Below are 20849 nucleotides of genomic sequence, written 5' to 3' on the forward strand. Positions count from 1 at the left end.
CTAGGCCTCACTTGTCTGCAGAGGGAGACATGGGACTGGCTGATTAGATTATCTGTCTGGAAACTGTAGAAATGGGTCTCTTTCATTTCTTAGAGAAGCTGCAGAACTGTGAGTTGAACAGGATTTTCCCCCTTTTGCAAAGAAACTCAGCAACTTTGAGCTGATCCTAAAAAATGGAGCTTTCCCCCTTTGCAAAAAAGATGCACAACTCTGAGTTGACCCCCCCCCCCAAATGGGGTTTTTCCCATTTGCAAAAAAAGCTGCACAACTTTGAACTGATTCTTTAGAAAATGGAGCTTTCCCCCTTTGCAAAAGAAGCTTCCACGAATATTTAACCGGGGGGGGGGGAGGCACCTAGGCCTCTAGGAGTTGGCTGCTATGCCTAGGACAATTCAATAAAGAAAAATATTTTTTTCTTGTTTTCGTCCTCTAAAAACTAGGTGCGTCCAATGGTCAGGTGCGTCCTATGGAGCGAAAAATATGGTACTTGAATAATCAGGACTGAGGAGGGATGGGAAATCTGCCCATTTCACCCTCTCCCTGTTTCTCAGTTTTCCACATCATGACAAGGCTCTACAAAAGGCAAAAACGGATCAGGTGAGGTTTACTGGATTTCCTGGACCTGAAGGGGAGAGCTCCTTACCCAGAGAATCTCCGTTCCCATCCTCCTTCTCCTCTTCTTCTTCTTCTTCCTCCTCCTCCTCCTCCTCCTCCTCCTCCTCCTCCTCCTCCTCCTCCTCCTCCAGAACTTCCCAGACCAGGGTCTGTGGGCCTGGCTGTGTCACGCTCAGCTTGACGATCTGCAAGGGGACACCTGTTTCCTTGAGAGCCATCGGTCCCTGCAAACAGGGGAAAGACAGCCATCTCCACCAAGTCAGATCTTGGCGAGGCAGAATATTATTAATATTAAAGTAAAGCTTGCTTTTTCTTTTTTTAACGACATGAGGTAGGCACAAAACACTCTTAGGGGGCTGTATGGAGCGTTCAGTGCAGCCACCCAAATAAAAAGCTCTGGCTCTGCGGACAGCCTTTAGGACACACACTGTGATCTCTTGCCTCCCCACCACCTTGCAGATATGAAACCCACCAAAAGGCCACATACCTCCCTCTCGCCAGCCGGGTCCATTCCGTGTCCTCCAGGAGAAAACAATGAATGGGAGTGACTTGAGCCCTGGATTGCACTGCCTGAAAAAGATGGAAGGGAGATTTCAGACAGGCGGCGCTGGTCCATGCCTGCAATTATAGTCAAGCCAGATACAAAGGAGGACTGGAGTAGGAGCACAGGGAGGTGCCTTCTTCTGAGCCAGACCATGGGTCCATACAGCCCACACTGACTGGCAGTGGCTCTCCAGAATTTCAATCAGGAGTCTCTCCTGACCTCACCTGGGGATTGAATCTGGGGCTTTCTCTCTTTGCCACTGAGCTATGGACCTTCCTATCCCTTCTTTCCTTGAGGCCAAGAGGGAAATTATGGCAGAGGGAGGTTGTGATTCCATGAGGAGGAAGGATGATGCCCCCGCAGAAATCTTCTGCCTGACATTCAGCAGTGCAGTTGCCCTGTGAACATACCTGCACAGCATGCAAGGAAATAAGGGGGGAGTATTCCTTGCGGAGGCCAGACTGTAGAAATGTCTAAATCTGGTCACCTGCAATGTTGGGCTGCAGTGGCCCACAGGCTGATACAGGAAATGAAGCCCTGGCCTTTCCTTTTCACCTGATTGGCTTAGGTTTTCCCCACAGAAGAGTACACAGTACTGAATAGGTGCCCTGGGAATCCTCACCAGGAACAACGATCTCCCCGTCGCCATTTTGCTTGGCTTCTTCGTAGATCTGGACCTGTATGGCACCCAGAGAATCTATGGGCTCTTCCTTAAGATGCCCCTGAAACATGGAGAAAGATCCCCATTAGGATAGAGAGAAATTGCTGGGAGAGGAACTGCTGTAAGCAAAAGACACATTCTGCTCCCCTCATTCCTATTCACTTGTACAGTGGTGCCTCGCTTAACGAATGCCCTGCTTAACGAAATTTCTGCTTAACAAAATGATTTTTCGAGTGGAGGTTGCCTCGCTAGACGAATTCGTTTTATGAAAAATTTGTCTAGCGAATCGCGGTTTCCCATAGGAATGCATTGAAATTCAATTAATGCGTTCCTATGGGCAAAAAAAAATTCAATGCATTCCGATGGAATTCGCTAGACGAATTTTTCGTTATAAGAAAAGACCCGTGGAACAAATTAAATTCGTCTAGCGAGGCACCACTGTAGTTACAATTCAAGGGGCAAATATATATATCTCACAACAACTTTATGTTATAGGAGAATATGTATTATATGCCTTTAATCAAATAATAATAGTGGGGAAATGCTCCTCTTTGGAAAGGCATGCATCAGACGAAATAAAGTTTTTTCACAAGCTTCCCCTTTACAAAGGCAGGTGGTCCCATCCCAACAAACTCTTTCACATTAAAACCCTCACCTGCCACTCTTCAGCCTCAGCCAAGTCTTGCTGGCTGGCTATCAGGAACTCCTCTGCCAGGGCCACCGCCTGCGAACATGACTCTGGTCCTCCTGCTCGGATCCAGCTCTGCAGCTCTGGCGGGAGGCTGGCCAGGAACTGCTCCAGGACTAGCAGCTCCAGGATCTGCTCCTTGCTGCGTCTCTCCGGCTTCAGCCATCGGTGGCAGAGATCCTGCAGCTGCAGGTGGATCCTCCGGGGGTCCTCCACCTGCTGGCAGCAGAACTGTCGGAAGTGTTGCCGCTCAGCCTCCATCCTCAGGGCGGCCCCTCGCAAGATGGCCGCCTTCACCTTCCCATAATCCTCTCTGTCTCTGGCTTCCAGGCTCCGGAAGGCCTCGTCTGCTTCCCCGCTCAGCGCAGGCAGTAGCCGGGCTGCCCACTCTCCTCCGGGCCAGTGGCAGGCTTTGGCCACTTGCTCAAAGGAGGCCAGGAAGGCCTTGGCGTCTTCCCAGGGGGCAGAATCAGGCGTCTCTGGGGGGCTTCTGCCTTCTGGGTGAAGGGACTCCAGGGTCTTCAGGAACTGCTGCCACTGGGCTTCCCATTGCTCTTGCCTCCCCTTGCCAGGTCCCCCTTTTTCATCTTGAGACGCTCCACATCCTGGTCGCTCCATGGCATATTCAACCTTGTGGCTGCCATTTGCTTTGTCTGGTTTGATTACTAGTTCTGGGCCTGCAGATTTTGGCTCCTCCATGCCTTTCTCTCTTCTGTCTACTCAGATCTAGACATTAGAGAGCTAGTGGTGACCTTTCCAGGAAGTTGATTTCTGACCAAAAATAAAAAAAACTCAAATTTGCTGTCACTCAAACGTTTGAAATCTTGCTGGCACTCAACAAGTCAGGCTTCATGAAGTTTGACAGACAACAACAGAGCTGTAATTTCCTAGAGAACCACAGCAGCCCAAGAGAAGTTTCTACCTGAATGAGAGAGATACAATGGAAGTGTAAAATACCATGAGGGAAGAAACAAAAAGGAGAGATCAGCCTGCTGTTGTAGAAGCAGGGAAGGATGAATTTATTTTGAAAGCGGCATATATTGCGATGGAGAAGAAACAGAAAAAAGGGAGGAGTCGCCACATGCAGCCAGTCCCAAAGTTGTGGACCTCCCTTCCTCCCACCCCCAGGTGATACAGCTTTAGGTGAATGCGGAAGACACACCCCTTAACCCTGGCTTTGGACATTTGAGATGTATATTTTCAAGGCCCAACTTAGTCTTGTAATTTTAAGTTGTTTCACACACTGCTTTTAATATTTTGGCTCCATGGGTTTTCTTTTTTGGTACTTCAACCCACCCTGGGGCCTTAGGGTGAAGGAGGCAGGTCATGGAATCATAGAATTGTAGGGTTGACAGGAACACCAAGGGTCATCTAGTCCAACCCCCTGCAAAGAAGGAAACTTCTGCCCAACATGGGGCTCAAAGCCACCACCCTGATATTCAGAGTCTCATGTCTACCAGCTGAGCTGTCCTGAAGGAAAATTATATTAGTATTAGTATTAGTGTTATATTAATGAATGTGGAGGGGGAAAATAGCACAGAGGCTGCTTGGGGCAACCCATATCCAGCATTATTCCCTAAATATTGTATATGGGCTGTTAGGGGAGGTGCTGTATCTGGTGGGGGACACATTATGCTCTGTCTGGGCCCCCACCTTGCACCCAAGTTCTCACCTGTGGCTCCTAGAAGCTGTCACCATGCAACAGCGGCCACAATCCCAGGAAATGGCTTCCACCGGCTGGCTAAACCAGGTAAGGGTATCTGATGTGTCTCAAACCCTTGGTGATTTAGGGACTTCAGCTGCATGCGAAGACAGGCTCCGGTGGATTTCGAGACCAAAAGTAGGTCCTACGGTCTGGAAGGCAGTTTCTGCACATGCTCTAGAGTCTAGAGGGAATTGAGGGGCAGGTGGGGCTCCTTTACCTGGGAAGGTAGCCCTTCTAGACTAAGAAGAAGGAAAACTTGGGTCCTAAAGCTCCGCTGCATTGTGGGACTGGGACATCTTGGGGAGAAGAAAAGGCTGAGGGGTAAGCCCTACAGGAGCCCTAAGATGGTTGGGTGGCACCTGGCCGAGGGGAGGGGTCTTATTGTCTGGCCAGACCAGGGCCTCCAGACACACTGCCCAGGCTTGCACCCCAGAGAGGTCATTGGGGTGCTGCTTACATTGCAAGAAGGCGGGAGGCGAGTGGGGGACTAACGCAAAGTGACTTCCCTACAATATCCCAGGATGATGATGGTCATCATCATCATAATAAGTTTACTCTCCTATACAAGCCCAGCCCCCCAGGACTGTTCTACATCCTCAAGCCATCTAGAAGCTTTGCCCAGGCTTGCACCCCATTGTGTAATGTTTCAGTGTATCTGAAGAAGTGTGCATGCACACGAAAGCTCATACCAATGACAAACTTACAGGTGAAACTTGGAAAATTAGAATATCAAACAAAAGTGCATTTATTTCAGTAATGCAACTTTTTATTTTTTATTTTTACAAATGCTTTCTTTTGGAAATTCCACAGTAATAAAACAAATAGTTACAATAATTACAAAAATAAACATCGCTATTACATTTCATTAATTACATTCCATTTATAATTGACCCGCCTAACGACAAATAATTACAATTACAACAAATAAAGGCTTGATATATCTTGCTTTTCATGTCATGCATCTATCTCCTATATTGGTTACATCTTTTAAGTTGCATTACTGAAATAAATGAACTTTTCGACGATATTCTGATTTTCCGAGTTTCACCTGTAGCTGGTCTCCAGGGTGCTACTGGAAGGAATTTTTTAATTTTGTTTCGATCATCATAATAAGTTTACTCTCCTATACAAGCATATCAACAACCTCAGATATGCAGATGACACAACCTTGATGGCAGAAAGTGAGGAGGAATTAAAGAACCTTTTAATGAGGGTGAAGGAGGAGAGCGCAAAATATGGTCTGAAGCTCAACATCAAAAAAACCAAGAACATGGCCACTGGTCCCATCACCTCCTGGCAAATAGAAGGGGAAGAAATGAAGGCAGTGAGAGATTTTACTTTCTTGGGCTCCTGGATCACTGCAGATGGTGAAAGCAGTCACGAAATTAAAAGACGCCTGCTTCTTGGGAGAAAAGCAATGACAAACCTAGACAGCATCTTAAAAAGCAGAGACATCACCTTGCCTACAAAGGTCCGTATAGTTAAAGCTATGGTTTTCCCAGTGGTGATGTATGGAAGTGAGAGCTGGACCATAAAGAAGGCTGATCGCCGAAGAATTGATGCTTTTGAATTATGGTGCTGGAGGAGACTCTTGAGAGTCCCATGGACTGCAAGAAGATCAAACCTATCCATTCTTAAGGAAATCAGCCCTGAGTGCTCCCTGGAAGGACAGATCGTGAAGCTGAGGCTCCAATACTTTGGTCACCTCATGAGAAGAGAAGAATCCTTGGAAAAGACCCTGATGTTGGGAAAGATGGAGGGCACTAGGAGAAGGGGACGACAGAGGACGAGATGGTTGGACAGTGTTCTTGAAGCTACGAACATGAGTTTGACCAAACTGTGGGAGGCAGTGGAAGACAGGAGTGCCTGGCGTGCTATGGTCCATGGGGTCACGAAGAGTCGGACACGACTAAACGACTAAACAACAACAACAAGCCCAGCCCAGGACTGTTCTACATCCTCGATGCTCGAGCCGTCTAGAAACTTTCGATTTCGTCAGCGGAACGGGCTCCCTCGGGATATAGATGGCCTTTTTTTTAGTTGAGATTCAAGCCTTGCGGGGGGTTAGACTGGATGACCCCTGGAGACGCCTCCAACTAAACCTTTCCCATAGAGCTCGACGGAGCACCCCAAGCCATACCTTGAAGCGGCGAGGAGGCTGGTGCAACTCTCTCGGCTGATCGGCTCCCTTCGGATGGTTGCAAAAAAGGCTCCGTCCGGGAAGAAGTCGGCCGAGAGACCCCGATCCCTGCACGTGGGGAAAGGGGAGGCTGAAATAGCCGATCCCAGGCTTGCCCTCGTTTTCCTCCGCCCCGGGCTTCGGGGCGGAGCTGGCTGGCCTTGGGGCGGAGCTTGCGTGCTCTGGGCATCGCGGGAGAACTGCACGCATCCCGGTGTTCGGAAGGGTGGATCGTGTGAATCCACCGGATTTGCCTCTCGCGACTCCGCCGTTAAACCACCGAGCAAGAGGAGGAGGAGGCGGCGGCGGCTGCAGCGTTAAGCGAGAAAACGGGCCGTTGCAGAGACCCCCGCGCCGGACGGTAGGAACTGGGGACGCTCCGGCTTTGTCGCTGTGTGGCTTCTCTTGCAGCCCTGCAGCCCAGGAAGAGGGAAGTCTCGTCGGGACTCGGAGCTGGAGGAGCCGCCGATGATGTTGTTCCTTTATATCCTACTGACATAAGGAAGTTGAAACCAAGCCAGACCTGCAGCCCAAGACTTTCTGCGCTGGACGGCAGTCCCAGCCACACCTGGAGATGCGAGGGATCGTACCTGCATGCAAGATGTTGTTTGTTTATATCCTACTGACGTAGGAAGCTTAAACCAAGCCAGACCAGTGGTCCCTGCAGCCCAAGACTGTCTGCACTGGACGGCAGCCCCAGCCACACCTGGAGATGCCATGATTCAAATCTGGGGCTTTCAGCATACGAAACATATGATTATTCATATCTTACTTACCTTATGTGGAAGGACACAGTTCAGATCACAGTTCAGATCCCCTCTTGGCCGCAAAGTTTTCGCTGGGTGTCCCCATACCAGTCGCTGCCTCTCCACCAAACCTACCTTGCAAGGCTGTTGTGGGGATTAAATGAAGAAACGGAGAGCAATGTTGGCTGGCTTGAGCTCCTTGGAAATGAAGGTGGGATATAAATGTATGCCTCTTCCATGTGAGGTCCAGAGGGTGGCAACACGAGAACAGGGCCTTTTCTGCGGTGGCTCCCCTTTGTGGAACGCTCTCCCCAGGGAGGTTCGACTGGCGCCTTCATTATACACCTTTAGGCGCCAGGCAAAAACGTTTTTGTTCAACCAGGCTTTTGGCTGATTAATATTCTACAGCCTTTTAAATGCATTTGTGTTTGTTTGTTGTGGTTTCATTGTTTCTGCTTTAAGCATTTATTTGTGATTTCATCTCATGTTTTTATCTTGTGAACCATCCTGAGATCATTTGATGAATGGCAGTATATAAATTCAGTAAATAAAATAAGGTAATTATTAAATCAAGGAAATTAATTAATTAAAGATGCTGAACTTGGTAGACCATCGGCCCCCAACTCTTCTTTAATTCACAACTCTATCATCCCCGAATGAACCCCATCAACCACAATCCAACCCTTTAGAGGACTAGTTGATCAACCAAGAAGATAGTTTCCTGTCAATCAACCAGCTTCTAGATTGGCCCAGTGAGCTTTGGAACAATGAGAAGCAAAAATCTACAGGTCTGGAACTGGAACTCAGACCAGACTCAGCAGAAAAAGCAAGCAGCGTGCTCCTGCCTGGAATCGAGCGACCAGGATATGGAGTGCCTCAAGACGGCAAAGGGGGACCTGGCAAGGGGAGGCAAGAGCAATGGGAAGCCCAGTGGCAGCAGTTCCTGAAGACCCTGCAGCCCCTTCACCCAGAAGATGGACTTTCTTTTGACTTCCATGAAACTTCCAGCACCCAGTTTTGTGGGGTGTCCGCAAGTTCTAGTGCATTGAGGGAGAAAAATACTTCTATCATGTCGCCTCTTACTCACCTTTTCTCCAAGCTAATAAGTCTTACATTCTGCAACATTTCTTCATTGGGGAGTTGCTCCCCAATTCCGGTAACACTCTGAAAGTTAACACGATATTTCAATGAGCAGTCAAATCCTGTCTCATTATTTTGGATGCTTCTCCGACTTGCTTTCTCTTGAATTCATGTTTTCTGTGTTTTTTGTAGATGTTTCTCCCTCAACACACACTATTAGTTGTGGTACGTATAAGAACAATATTTTGTGATCCCTCCATTCACTGTGAACTGCAGAGTTTTCTGCGTCTTCCCTGGGCTGGGCTCCCAAGGAAAATGGGAAAATCCTTTTGGGAAAACGATGAAAAGAAGTATGGTTTCATTAGAAGATTTATTAGAATCATATTAGAGTTGAAAATGACCCTGAAGATCATCCAGTCCAAACCCCCAGCAATGCAGGTATAGGCAGTTGTCCCATACGGGCCTCGAACCTGCAACCTTGGCATTATCAGCACCATGCTCTTAACCAACTGAGCCATTAGTCCTGTTAAGGTGAAGCAGAGCTTTATCTTTCAGTCAGCATGCTTTGGATTGCAGCCTATGTCAGTCCATTTGCCACTAACAAGGTGACATTAGCTGTAACTGCTTTGGGTAGAATTTCATACACTACTAGAGGTAAAAAATAGGGGTCAGGAACTTAGGGGTGCAAACCAAATGCCCACATCCAATGCAGAAGCTCAAGATGTCTATATATAGTTTGGTTTGTAGATTCAATTTCTCTGTCCAAACCAGGCTTTGCCAAACTTTGGTAGCAGTTTTTGGACTACAGTTCCCACCTTCCACAATCACTGGTCCTGCTAGCTAGGGATGATGGAAGTTGTAGTCCAAAACCAGCTGGGACCCTAGTTTAGGAACCCTGGTCCAAACAAAACTCTTCCAACACTCAGGTGCATTCATAAGGTCCGTTTCCCATGGGTATCTTGATGTCCAATCAGTCTATCTGTCTTGTCAAGAAACGTTTCTCTGGCCATTTGAACGCTCTCTCTCCAGGACGGGTCCCCCGATTACTCCAGCTGAAACTTTCTGCACACCAAGAACATTTATATCAGGCACCCCCAAACTGCGGCCCTCCAGATGTTTTGGCCTACAACTCCCATGATCCCTAGCTAACAGGACCAGTGGTCAGGGATGATGGGAATTGTAGTCCAAAACATCTGGAGGGCTGAAGTCTGGGGATGCCTGATTTATATGGTCAGTAATAACTCCCTCATTTCTCTCACTCTTCTCTCTCACTGACGTTACCGGTATTTACCACATACAGAATATCAGATCATCTCTCTCCACTGTGAGTTCTTGGATGTCTGTTCAAATTTACTTCGTCACAGAATTTTTTTGCAAACCAAGAACGTTCATATGGTTTTCTCTTCTCTCCGGTATGCGTTATCTCTCTCTCTTTTTGCAAAAATTTTTTTATTGAGTTTGTATAGAAACCAGATATGAAAAAGGTACTAAAATTGACAAAGTACATGTAAAGTACATTAGAGTAATGCATACAATGTTGAGACATAATATTTCAAAGCAGAACAGTGTCTTGATAGCAGCCCTCCGTGACATGACATTATTTCTCACCCTTATTTGTACAAAATATAAATGGTCACCATATTATATTGAGCTTGTACTATTTTTGGCAATTCCTCTAACAATAAAACTCTTGTAAGCAAACTCTTTCTAACAATGCCTTGCCTCATATTTTATCTAGCCAACGTTTCATGCAGAATCCTGTTGTTTTCCAGTGAGCCATTTTTGTACAAATGTCAACACGTTTAAGCCCTGAGGAACCTCTGTGTGAGTTCTCTGGTGCTCTAGCAGGGCCCCACTCTGGCTAAAGCATTCCCCACATTGAAAACATTTGTATGATTCCTCTCTAGTGTGGACTTTCTGATGTCTCTGCAAATCTACTTTTCGAGAGAACGCTCTTCCACACTGAGAACATTTGCATAATTTCTTTGGAGTGTGGACACTTTGATGTCTCCGCAAAACTCTTTCTTGATAGAACCTTTTCCCACACTGAGAACATTCATGTGGTTTCTCTCCAGTATGAAGCAGCTGGTGCGACTTCAAATTCCAAGTCTCCCTGAAGCGTTTTCCACAGTGAGAACATTTGTATGATTTCTCTCCAGTGTGGATATTCTGATGTCTCCGCAAATCACCTTCTCGATAGAACCTTTTTCCACACTGAGAACATTCATGTGGTTTCTCTCCAGTATGAATCCGTTGATGTTGCTTCAAATTCCAAGCCTCTGTGAAGCGTTTTCCACAGTGAGAACATTTGTATGATTTCTCTCCGGTGTGGATATTCTGATGTCTCCGCAAAACTCTTTCTTGATAGAACCTTTTCCCACACAGAGAACATTCATGTGGTTTCTCTCCAGTATGAATCAGCTGATGTTCCTTCAAATAATTACTCAGCCTGAAGCATTTCCCGCAATGGGAACATTTGTAGGGCTTGCCTCCGCTTCCTTTCCTATTCCAAGAGAATTCAGCTTTTCTTTCTCCTCTTTTGGTTCTCTGCTGTTGCCGGACATCTTCCTGTGACATGGGATGCTCATTCTCGTCCTCCACTGTTTGCATCATAGCATGTTCTGATTGGTAGCGATACCTCCTGCCATACCTGGAGAACAAAGCCGTTCCCCCCCTTTTGCCAACTGTGGAAGTCTGGCTAATGACAACTGCAGGACCTTCTGTGAGCTCATTGCATTCATTCCCTCTCTCCACAGGGTTCTTCCCATCTTTGAATCGGCATCCTTCCTCCTTAATCTCGCTGGGCTCCAGCCCATTCCCGAGGCTTATCTCCGGGGGAGTCCAGGGCATGTCCTCTGGCTCATTTCCTCCACACGGAGAATTCTCCACCTTGACTTCACTTCCTTTCCCATCATCTGCAGAGAGAGAGAGAGAGAGAGAAAATTTTGCCCATGCTCTAGGGACCTCTTTTCAGGATGCCTGAAACCTCCTTTTGCCAGGCTTTTCCACTCTTAAGATATTTATCTCTGTGTGGCCTATGTCAGCCTTCCTTTATGCTGGCTCTTCAAACCTTTCAATGGTTTGCCTTTTATTGCATTTCATTGAAATCATTGAAATCCTTTTGACTTAAAAGTCAGTCTTGAAAGCTATAAAACAAACAAAACAATATTGAAATTACGCAAACTCATGACGCAGCTGCATTGTGCACTACAGAGGAAGCCAATGTGGTGTTTTTCAACGGATCATGAATTCCCATCTGCTCCAGCTGCAGCCCCACAGCCAACAGCAAAGGATAATCAAGAGTTATACTGCTGAAGGTATAACATATGGTACAAAGGAAGGAATCAAAATGGAGTTTCTCTCTCTCTCTCACACACACACATAATTCCAGATTTGGGGTCATCCAATGAAATTGATTGACAAAGGAAGAGCTTTACACAATGCACAAGAGATCTATGGCATTCCCTTCCACACTGGATGCAGTGAGGACTAGTAGATTGGATCACTTTATAGGATTATTATTATTATTATTACAATTTATTAACAATTTATTATAGGGAATATCACTGCCTCTGCCTGCTTTAGGGAGTCATCGGTGCCTCTGTGACATAACCAGCCCCTACACAAATCCCCACCCTCATCTCAGAACAATTTGTATGTGTTCCCATACACATACCTCAGACTACACAAAGCGACAAAGGCTGTCATGCCTAAGAGTCCCAGCAGTGGGCAGGGAGGGGGGTGGGTAGGACAGGAGAAAGGGATAGAGAGGAGGCCATAACCCAAGAGAAAGAGGCCTCTCAGCTACAGTCCATCTGGTCCATTTTCCTAATGCCTTCTGAGCAACAATAAGGATGACATGGGAGCCATTTGCTAATACTTAAGTTCTCTTCTTTTCAGATACAGGTAGGTAGCCGTGTTGGTCTGAGTCGAAGCAAAATAAAAAAATTCCTTCAGTAGCACCTTAAAGACCAACTAAGTTTATATTTTGCTATGAGCTTTCGTGTGCATGCACACTTCTTCAGATACTTCTTTTCAGATATTTGTGCTGCAGCCTTTTAGAGGTTCCCTCTGCCTGTCTTCCAGCTCTTTTCAATTCTACAAAAGGCAAAAACGGATCAGGTGAGGTTTACTGGATTTCCTGGACCTGAGGGAGAGAGCTCCTTACCCAGAAAATCTCCGTTCCCATCCTCCTCCTCCTCCTGCTTCAGAACTTCCCAGACCAGGGTCTGTGGGCCTGGCTGTGTCACGCTCAGCTTGACGATCTGCAATGGGACACCTGTTTCCTTGAGAGCCATCGGTCCCTGCAAACAGGGGAAAGACAGCCATCTCCACCAAGTCAGATCTTGGCGAGGAAGACTATTATTAATATTAAAGTAAAGCTTGTTTTTTTCTTTTTTTAACGACACGAGGTAGGCACAAAACACTCTTAGGGGGCTGTATGGAGTGTGCAGTGCAGCCACCCAAATCACCCAAATCAAAAAGTTCTATCTCTGAGGACAGCCTTTAGGACACACACTGTGATCTCCTGCCTCCCCACCACCTTGCAGATATGAAACCCACCACAAGGCCACATACCTCCCTCTCACCAGCCTGGTCCATTCCATGTCCTCCAGAAGAAAGCAACAAATGGGAGTGACTTGAGCTCTGGATTGCACTGCCTGCAAAAGATGGAAGGGAGATTTCAGACACGCAGAGCTGGTCCGTGCCTGCATTTATAGTCTAGCCAGATACAAAGGAAGACTGGAATGGGAGCATAGGGAACTGCCTTCTACTGAGCCAGGCCATGGGTCCATACAGCCCACACTGACTGGCAGTGGCTCTCCAGAATTTCAATCAGGAGCAGGGTCTCCAAACTACGGCCCCCGGGCCGGATGCGGCCCAATCGGCCTCCCAATCCGGCCCGGGACGCCCCCCGCTGCCGCCGCCCACTCTTACGGCGCGCGGCGCGGCGACGATCTTAAAAATCGGCAAAAAATCACCGAAAATCCTTTGTGCGCATGCGTATGGGCCTCTCCCGACCCAGAAGAGGTCATTTCCGATGCACTTCCGGGTCGGGGGAGGCCCATATGCATGCGCACAAGCGATTTTCGGCGATTTTCTCCCGACCGTGTGCGTGTGCGCATGCGCACAGGCGCACACTCCCCCGCCCTCCGGCCCGCTGCGCGCACACTCCCCTGCCCTCCGGCCCGCCGCACGGTAAGTCTGGGGACCCCTGATCAGGAGTCTCTCCTGACCTCACCTGGAGATACCAGGGATTGAATCTGGGGCTTTCTCTCTTTGCCACTGAGCTATGGGCCTTCCTATCCCTTCTCTCAAGAGGGAAATTGTGGCAGAGAGGTTGTGATTCCATGGGCAGGAAGGATGATGCCCCCGCAGAAATCTTCTGCCTGACATTCAGCAGTGCCGTTGCCCTGTGGCATCTGCACAGCATGCAAGGAAATAAGTGGAGAGTATTCCTTGTGGAGCCCAGATTGTGGAAATGTCTAAATGTGGCATGTTGGAGGACATGCAAAAAGAGCTGCAGAAGCCAATCCTTCTGGTCCTTCCACAGCAGTAGTGAAGTGGAAAATTAAATTCGTCACCTGCAAAGTGAAGGTGCAATGGCCCACAATCCCTTTTCCACAGACTGACAACAAGTAACAGGTAGGTAGCCATCCTGGTCTGACCTAGTAGAAACAAAATTAAAAAATTCCTTCCGGTAGCAATTTAGAGACCAACTAAGTTTGTCATTGGTATGATCTTTCGAAGCTCATACCAATGACAAATTTAGTTGGTCTCTAAGGTGCTACTGGAAGGAATTTTTTTATTTTGATAACAAGTAATGAAGCTCCGGCCTTTCCTTTTCACCTGATTGGCTTAGGTTTTCCCCACAGAAGAGTACACAGTACTGAATAGCTGCCCTAGGAATCCTCACCAGGAACACCAATCTCCCCGCCGTCATTTTGCTTGGCTTCTTCATAGATCTGGTCCTGTATGGCACCCGGAGAATCCATGCGCTCTTCCTTAAGATGCCCCTGAAAAATGGAGAAAGATCCCCATCAGGTTAGGGAGAAATTGCTGGGAGAGGAACTGCTGTAAGCAAGAGACACATTCTGCTCCCCTCATTCCTATTCTCTTGTGGTTATAATTCAAAGGGCAAATATCAACAGCGTCAACATGAGGTTTGCTGTGCAGCCAATTAAGATATGTATGTCTGATCATCACCCAGAGTTCCCCCTAAATTCTTCCCTTCCCGTTGCTGCTCCTGGCCAAAACTGGCAGAGGTACAAGAGGTACACTGTTCTGTGCATTAACACATCTACACACCAGGAAAAGCTACACCTGTGGATTTTCTCAAGGATACTTTCCCCTTGCCAACTGAAAATTTATACATTGCTATACATGTATATATTGCAGTTTTAAAAAAAGAAAATAATAAAACTATCAATAAGTTAATGACAGTAACAATTTAAGGCTTTCAAAGAGTAAAAATAACAATAGACTAAAAACAGATTAAAACTTGCATCAATGAAAAGATAATTTTGATGGGAGACATGAACGGTGTAGCTTCCCTGAAATGGGATAGGACTATAAGAAAAAGCGAGGCTGGGATTGTCCACCTCCCGCACAACCTGAAACCCCTGACAAGCCGCTGGCAGCCAGTGCAGACAATCTGCAGGTGGTCCCAACAATCTCTTTCACATTAAAACCCTCACCTGCCATTCTGCAGCCTCGGCCAAGTCTTGCTGGCTGGCCATCAGGAACTCCTCTGCCAGGGCCACCGCCTGCGAACATGACTCTGGTCCTCCTGCTCGGATCCAGCTCTGCAGCTTTGGAGGGAGGCTGGCCAGGAACTGCTCCAGGACCAGCAGCTCCAGGATCTGCTCCTTGCTGCGTTTCTCTGGCTTCAGCCATCGGTGGCAGAGATCCTGCAGCTGCAGGTGGATCCTCCGAGGGTCCTCCACCTCCTGCCAGCAGAACTGTCGGAAGTGTTGGCGCTCAGCCTCCGTCCTCAGGGCGGCCCCTCGCAAGATGGCCGCCTTCACCTTCCCATAATCCTCTCTGTCTCTGGCTTCCAGGCTCCGGAAGGCCTCGTCTGCTTCCCCGCTCAGTGCAGGCAGGAGCCGGGTTGCCCACTCTCGTCTGGGCCAGCGGCAGGCTTTGGCCACTTGCTCAAAGGAGGCCAGGAAGGCCTTGGCATCTTCCCAGGGGGCAGACTCAGGCGTCTCTGGGGGGCTTCCCCATTCTGGGTGAAGGGGCTGCAGGGTCTTCAGGAACTGCTGCCACTGGGCTTCCCATTGCTCTTGCCTCCCCTTGCCAGGTCCCCCTTTGTCATCTTGAGACGCTCCACATCCTTGTTGCTCCATGGTATATTCAACCGTGTGGCTGCCATTTGCTTTGTCTGGTTTGATTACTAGTTCCGGGCCTGCAGATTTTGGCTCCTCCATGCCTTTCTCTCTTATTTCTACCCAAATTTAGACATTAGAGAGCAAGTGACGACCTTTCCAGGAAGTTGATTACTGACCAAAACTAAAAAACCCAAAATTTGCTGTCACTCAAACATTTGAAATCTTGCTGGCACTCAGCAAGTCAGGTTTCATGAAGTCTGACGGGCAACAACAGAGCTGTAATTTTCTAGAGAATCACAGCAGCCCAAGAGAAGTTTCTACCTGAATGAGAGAGATACAATGGAAGCGTCAGATACCATAAGGGAGCAAAAAAGGGGAGAGATCAGCCTGCCGTTGTAGAAGCAGGGAAGGATAAATTTATTTTAAAAGTGGCATATATTGGAATGGAGAAGAAAGAAAAAAGGAAGAGAGGAGTCGCCACATGCAACAAGGGTTTTAAGAGGATGCATGCTTAAGACTACCATCCTTATCCTCTTATTTCTGCAGTATTCAGAAAGCACCAGATAAGCATCTCATTTATACAGGGCCTCTCAGGTGCTGAGATTGGCAGAGAAGGCCCCCTTGGTAGTTCCTCCACCTTCTCCCTGGCAGGAGGAGCTGACCCGGGAAAGGGCATTTTTTTTGTGGCAGCCCCAAAGTTGTAGACCTTAGGGTGAAGTGGGCAGGTCATAGAATTGTAGGGATGGAAGGAACCCCAAGGGTCATCTATAAGAATGGATACAAAAACTGGTGGAATACGTAGAAATGGCAGGGGAAAAGAAATCAAGATAACAAACTTTTTATAAAAGAGTGGAAATTGAATATTTACAAACAAACTGTAAACAGATTAGTAAATGGGCAGGAAACCTGCAGTTTCATAAGAGTATATATTTAAAGTACCAGTACCTTTACCTTTTACCTATATTTAAAGTAGATGGATAAAGGAATAAGTTAAATTAATTTAGAACATGCAGGAAATGTAAAAAATAAAATAAAATTTAAGGAACCGCAGAAAGCGAGGAAGGGAGTTTTGAAATGTCAGAATGATTGTAAAACTACTGAAATGCATATGTAACTGAAAATCATAAAACAAATAAAATACAGAGCTGTTCGGCAGTGGAACGGGCTCCCTCGGGAGGTTGGATACCCTTGCTTTTGTTGAGATTCCAGCATTGCCTGGGGTTAGACTGGACGACCCTTGGAGCCCCCTCCAAAGCAACATTTCTAATAGAACCGTACCTGAAGCGGCGAGGAGGCTGCTGCGACTCTCTCGGCTGTTCGGCTCCCTTCAAATGGCTGCAAAAAAAGGCTCCGTCCGGGAGGTTGGCGGGCGAGGAGACCCCGATCCCTGCAGAGGACGATGCTGCAGCCGCGGATCCCCTCTCTGTCCCTCTTTAGGCGCCCTCCTCTTCCTCTTCCTCGCGCGCTTCGGGGCGGAGCTGGCGTGGGAGAGTTGCACGCATCCCGGCGTTCTGAAGGGGGCGATCGTGTGAATCCTCCGGGTTTTGCCTCTTGCGACTCCGCCATTAAACCTCCGAGCAAGAGGAGGAGGAAGCGGCTGCAGGTTTAAAGCGAGAGATCGGGGCAGTTGCAGAGATCGCCTGCTGCAGCCTCCGACGCGCCCCGCTTCCAGCCGGGGACGGTGCCAGGGAACTGTAGTTCGCGCCCGCGGGCGCCGAAACGGAGCTGAGCGAGCGGGGAGCAGCGCCGGTACGAACCGGGATGGCCATCGATCGCGGTAGGAACCGGGATCGCTCCGGTTTTGTCGCTGTGGCAGCTTCTATCGAAGCCCTGCAGCCCTCCCTGCGAGAGGGAAATCCCGTCGGGAGCTGGATGAGCCGCCCGCATTAGCGCCTGCCTGCAGCCCAATACTGTCTGCACTGGCTGGCAGTGGCAGCGGCTCGCCAGGGTTTCAGGCGGGGGGACGGACGGTCCCAGCCTCACCTGGAGATGCAAGGGATCGTACCTGCATGCTAAATGTTGTTTGTTTATATCCCACTGACATTGGAAGCTAAGCTTATACCAAGCCAGACCAATGGTTCATGCAGCCCAAGACTGCCTGCACTGGCCGGCTGCCCCAGCCTCACCTGGAGATGCCAGGGTTCAAACCCTGGGGCATTAAGCATACAAAACATTAGGTACCTTAGGTTCATGTCCCCACTTGGCTGCGAAGCTTTCGCTGGGTGTCCCCGTGCCAGTCACTGCCTCTCCGCCTAACCTACCTCGCAAGACTATTGTGGGGATTAAATGAGGAAGTAGAGAGCCATGTCGGCCAGCTTGTGTGTGTGTGTGTGTGTGTGTGCCTCTTCCATGTGAGGTCTGGAGGGTGGCAACATGAGAACAGGGCCTTTCCTGCGATGGTTCCCCATTTGTGGAATGCTCTCCTCAGGGAGGCTCGCCTTGTATATATTTAGGTGCCAGGCAAAAACATTCTTTTTCAACCAGGCCTTTGGCTGATTAATACTCTACAGCCTTTTTAATGTGTTTGTGTGTGTGTTATGGCTTTGTTGTTTCTGTTTTAAGTATTTATTTGTGATTTCACTTTGTGTTTTTATCTTGCGTACCACCCTGAGATTAAAAAAATTCCTTCCAGTAGCACCTTAGAGACCAACTAAGTTTGTCATTGGTATAAGCTTTCGTGTGCATGCACACTTCTTCAGATACTCTGAGATTGTTTGATGAAAGGCAGTATATAAATTTTAAAAAGATAATAATGCAATCAAGGAAATTAATGAATTAATGAAATACTTAAAGATGCTGAACTTGGTAGCTAATTGGCATCTCTCTTCTTTAATTCACATTGAGACGTGCACACCTTGGCTCCTTTTTCTGGGTTTTTAAGAGTACCGTATATTCTGGGCGTATAAGACGACCCCCCAACTTTTCCAGTTAAAATATAGAGTTTGGGATATACTCGCCATATAAGAAATACGACCTGGCGTATAAGACGACCCCCAACTTTTGAGACGATTTTCCTGGGTTAAAAAGTACGTAGTCTTATACGCAGGAATATACAGTATGTGCTATGGTCATCAGTTCTCCCTGTATCTCCTCTCTCCCTCCCCACTTGTGTTTTAAACAGTCCATTGTTTCTCACTCAGGAAGACTATCGCCTAAACACTGAGCATCACTGCCAGGGAATGGTCAGGGGCAGGTGGTGTATATGACGGTTGAACCCCATTGACCACAATCCAATTCTTTAAAGGACTAGAAGATCAACCAAGAAGATAGTTGTTCCTTCTTTCATATTTCTGGCCAGACTTTCAGGGATTGAGAGCAAAGATAGTTTCCTGTCAATCATCCGGCTTCTAGATTGGCCCAGTGAACTTTGGAAGCGATGAAGAAGCAAAAATCTACAGGTCCGGAACTGGAACTCAGACCAGACCCAGCAGGAAAAGCAAGCAGGGTGCTCCTGCCTGGAATTAGGATGGAGCAACCAGGATATGGAGTGCCTCAAGACGGCAAAGGGGGACCTGGCAAGGGGAGGCAAGAGCAATGGGAAGCCCAGTGGCAGCAGTTCCTGAAGACCCTGCAGCCCCTTCACCCAGAAGATGGAAGCACCCCAGAGACGCCTGAGTCTGCCCCCTGGGAAGACGCCAAGGCCTTCCTGGTCTCCTTTGAGCAAGTGGCCAAAGCCTGCCGCTGGCCCAGAGGAGAGTGGGCAGCCCGGCTCCTGCCTGCGCTGAGCGGGGAAGCAGACGAGGCCTTCCGGAGCCTGGAAGCCAGAGACAGAGAGGATTATGGGAAGGTGAAGGCGGCCATCTTGCGAGGGGCCGCCCTGAGGACGGAGGCTGAGCGCCAACACTTCCGGCACTTCTGCTGCCAGCAGGTGGAGGACCCCCGGAGGATCCACCTGCAGCTGCAGGATCTCTGCCACCAGTGGCTGAAGCCGGAGAGACGCAGCAAGGAACAGATCCTGGAGCTGCTGGTCCTGGAGCAGTTCCTGGCCAGCCTCCCGCCATCGCTGCAGAGCTGGATCCGAGCAGGAGGACCAGAGTCGTGTTCGCAGGCGGTGGCCCTGGCAGAGGAGTTCCTGGTGGCCAGCCAGCAGGTGGGCAAAACAGACAAATGGCAGGTGAGGGTTTTCATCCCTGGAGTCCCTCTCAAGAAACAGTGAACTGGATTCTTGCCGTCATCTGCAATTGTTCAGTTAGCAATGGGTGGGATATTTAGCAGGGAGGTGCAGTGAATTTTCTTCAATTAACCACACTAAGGTTGTTGAGCTAATCAATAGCCTTATTGGTTATTAGCACTGAGGGAATTAAAAATTCCAAAGCATCAGGTTAAATTTTATAAGTTAGCAAGTTATGTATCTCAGCAAAAAGCATGCATCTCTAGGTCATATGCAGCCTTAAAAATGGAAGCTTTTGGTTACCCAGGCAACACTTTTTACCAGACACAGGAAAGTATCATATCCGGATTCAGTGAGGTCATACAGGCCTCATCAACAAATTCCTTCTCTCTTTTCTTCATTTCATTTCACTTTTAATTTGTATACCGTCTTTCTATTTTACAGTACTCAAGGCGGTTTACAAGCTGAAGAAACAAAGAATGTACTCCTTATAAGCATCTAATCCAATACAAAAATGTGATAATAAAACATTACTTTAAAATAAGCAGAAGAAACAAAGAATGTACTCCTTATAAGCATCTAATCCAATACAAAAATATGATAATAAAACATTACTTTAAAATAAACAACTTTAAAATAAGCAACTTATATCAAATAAAGTAATATTCAACAATCCATTAGAATAGTATAGAATAATATTAAATTCCAGCATATAAACACTAAACAGAAATCCACTCTTAACAATTATAATAAATATTTTCTAAACTATAATCAATAAAAACAACGGCAAGTCACAGTGCATAAAATAATGCAATGCAAATTGAAAAGCAGAGACTGGAGGGTGGGGCAAGGCAGGTGGAAGAAGGCCTTTTCATAAATCAAAAGGCCTCTTGGCTTATTTTTTACAAAACCCCTCCACCTCAATAGCTTTTTGATGCTTTATTTTTTGCGCATACATCTTAAATGTATACATTTGGATGTTTTCCCACAGCATAGCCAAAGCTAAGGACACTTAGCTTAGCAGGATCTGCTGAACATCATTGGGGTATCTCTGAATGCTTTTTGTAAGATGCTAATATGTTTCTTCAGATGGCAAGAATTTTTCATACATGCAGCCATATGAAATGTTCACAACTGCTCCATTACCATTATAAAATATTCCTATTAAACACCATGTGTAGATAGCCAG

The 20849-nt window shown here is 47.5% G+C and overlaps 2 protein-coding genes across 4 annotated transcripts in view; one reads left to right on the forward strand and one right to left on the reverse strand.

Annotated features, from left to right (window-relative positions):
* LOC118081161 (uncharacterized) lies at window positions 1-17146 on the reverse strand. The gene is made up of 11 exons (XM_035107427.3): window positions 16828-17146; window positions 14917-15870; window positions 14136-14235; window positions 12797-12879; window positions 12387-12522; window positions 9967-11133; window positions 6354-6461; window positions 2476-3227; window positions 1756-1881; window positions 759-839; window positions 1-15 (listed from the first exon to the last, which is right to left on the reverse strand). The coding sequence occupies exons 2-11, from the start codon at window positions 15646-15648 to the stop codon at window positions 1-3; spliced, it is 3300 nt and encodes a 1099-aa protein (XP_034963318.3). The 5' UTR covers window positions 15649-15870; window positions 16828-17146.
* The window catches only part of LOC118081160 (uncharacterized), a 22965-nt gene continuing 19173 nt past the window's right edge, over window positions 17058-20849 (forward strand). Inside the window, exons 1-2 of one of the 3 annotated variants that reach the window (XM_035107421.3) lie at window positions 17058-17326; window positions 18690-19663. In XM_035107421.3, coding sequence (XP_034963312.1) covers window positions 18926-19663 — 738 coding nt within the window. In that variant the 5' untranslated portion in view covers window positions 17058-17326; window positions 18690-18925. The remainder of the gene's footprint in view (window positions 17327-18689; window positions 19664-20849) is intronic. The other 2 variants (XM_035107426.3, XM_088663513.1) reach the window with 2 other exon arrangements.

Source organism: Zootoca vivipara, chromosome 2 (genome assembly GCF_965207765.1).
Source record: "Zootoca vivipara chromosome 2, rZooViv2.hap1.1, whole genome shotgun sequence".
NCBI classification, from domain to species: Eukaryota; Metazoa; Chordata; class Lepidosauria; order Squamata; family Lacertidae; genus Zootoca; species Zootoca vivipara.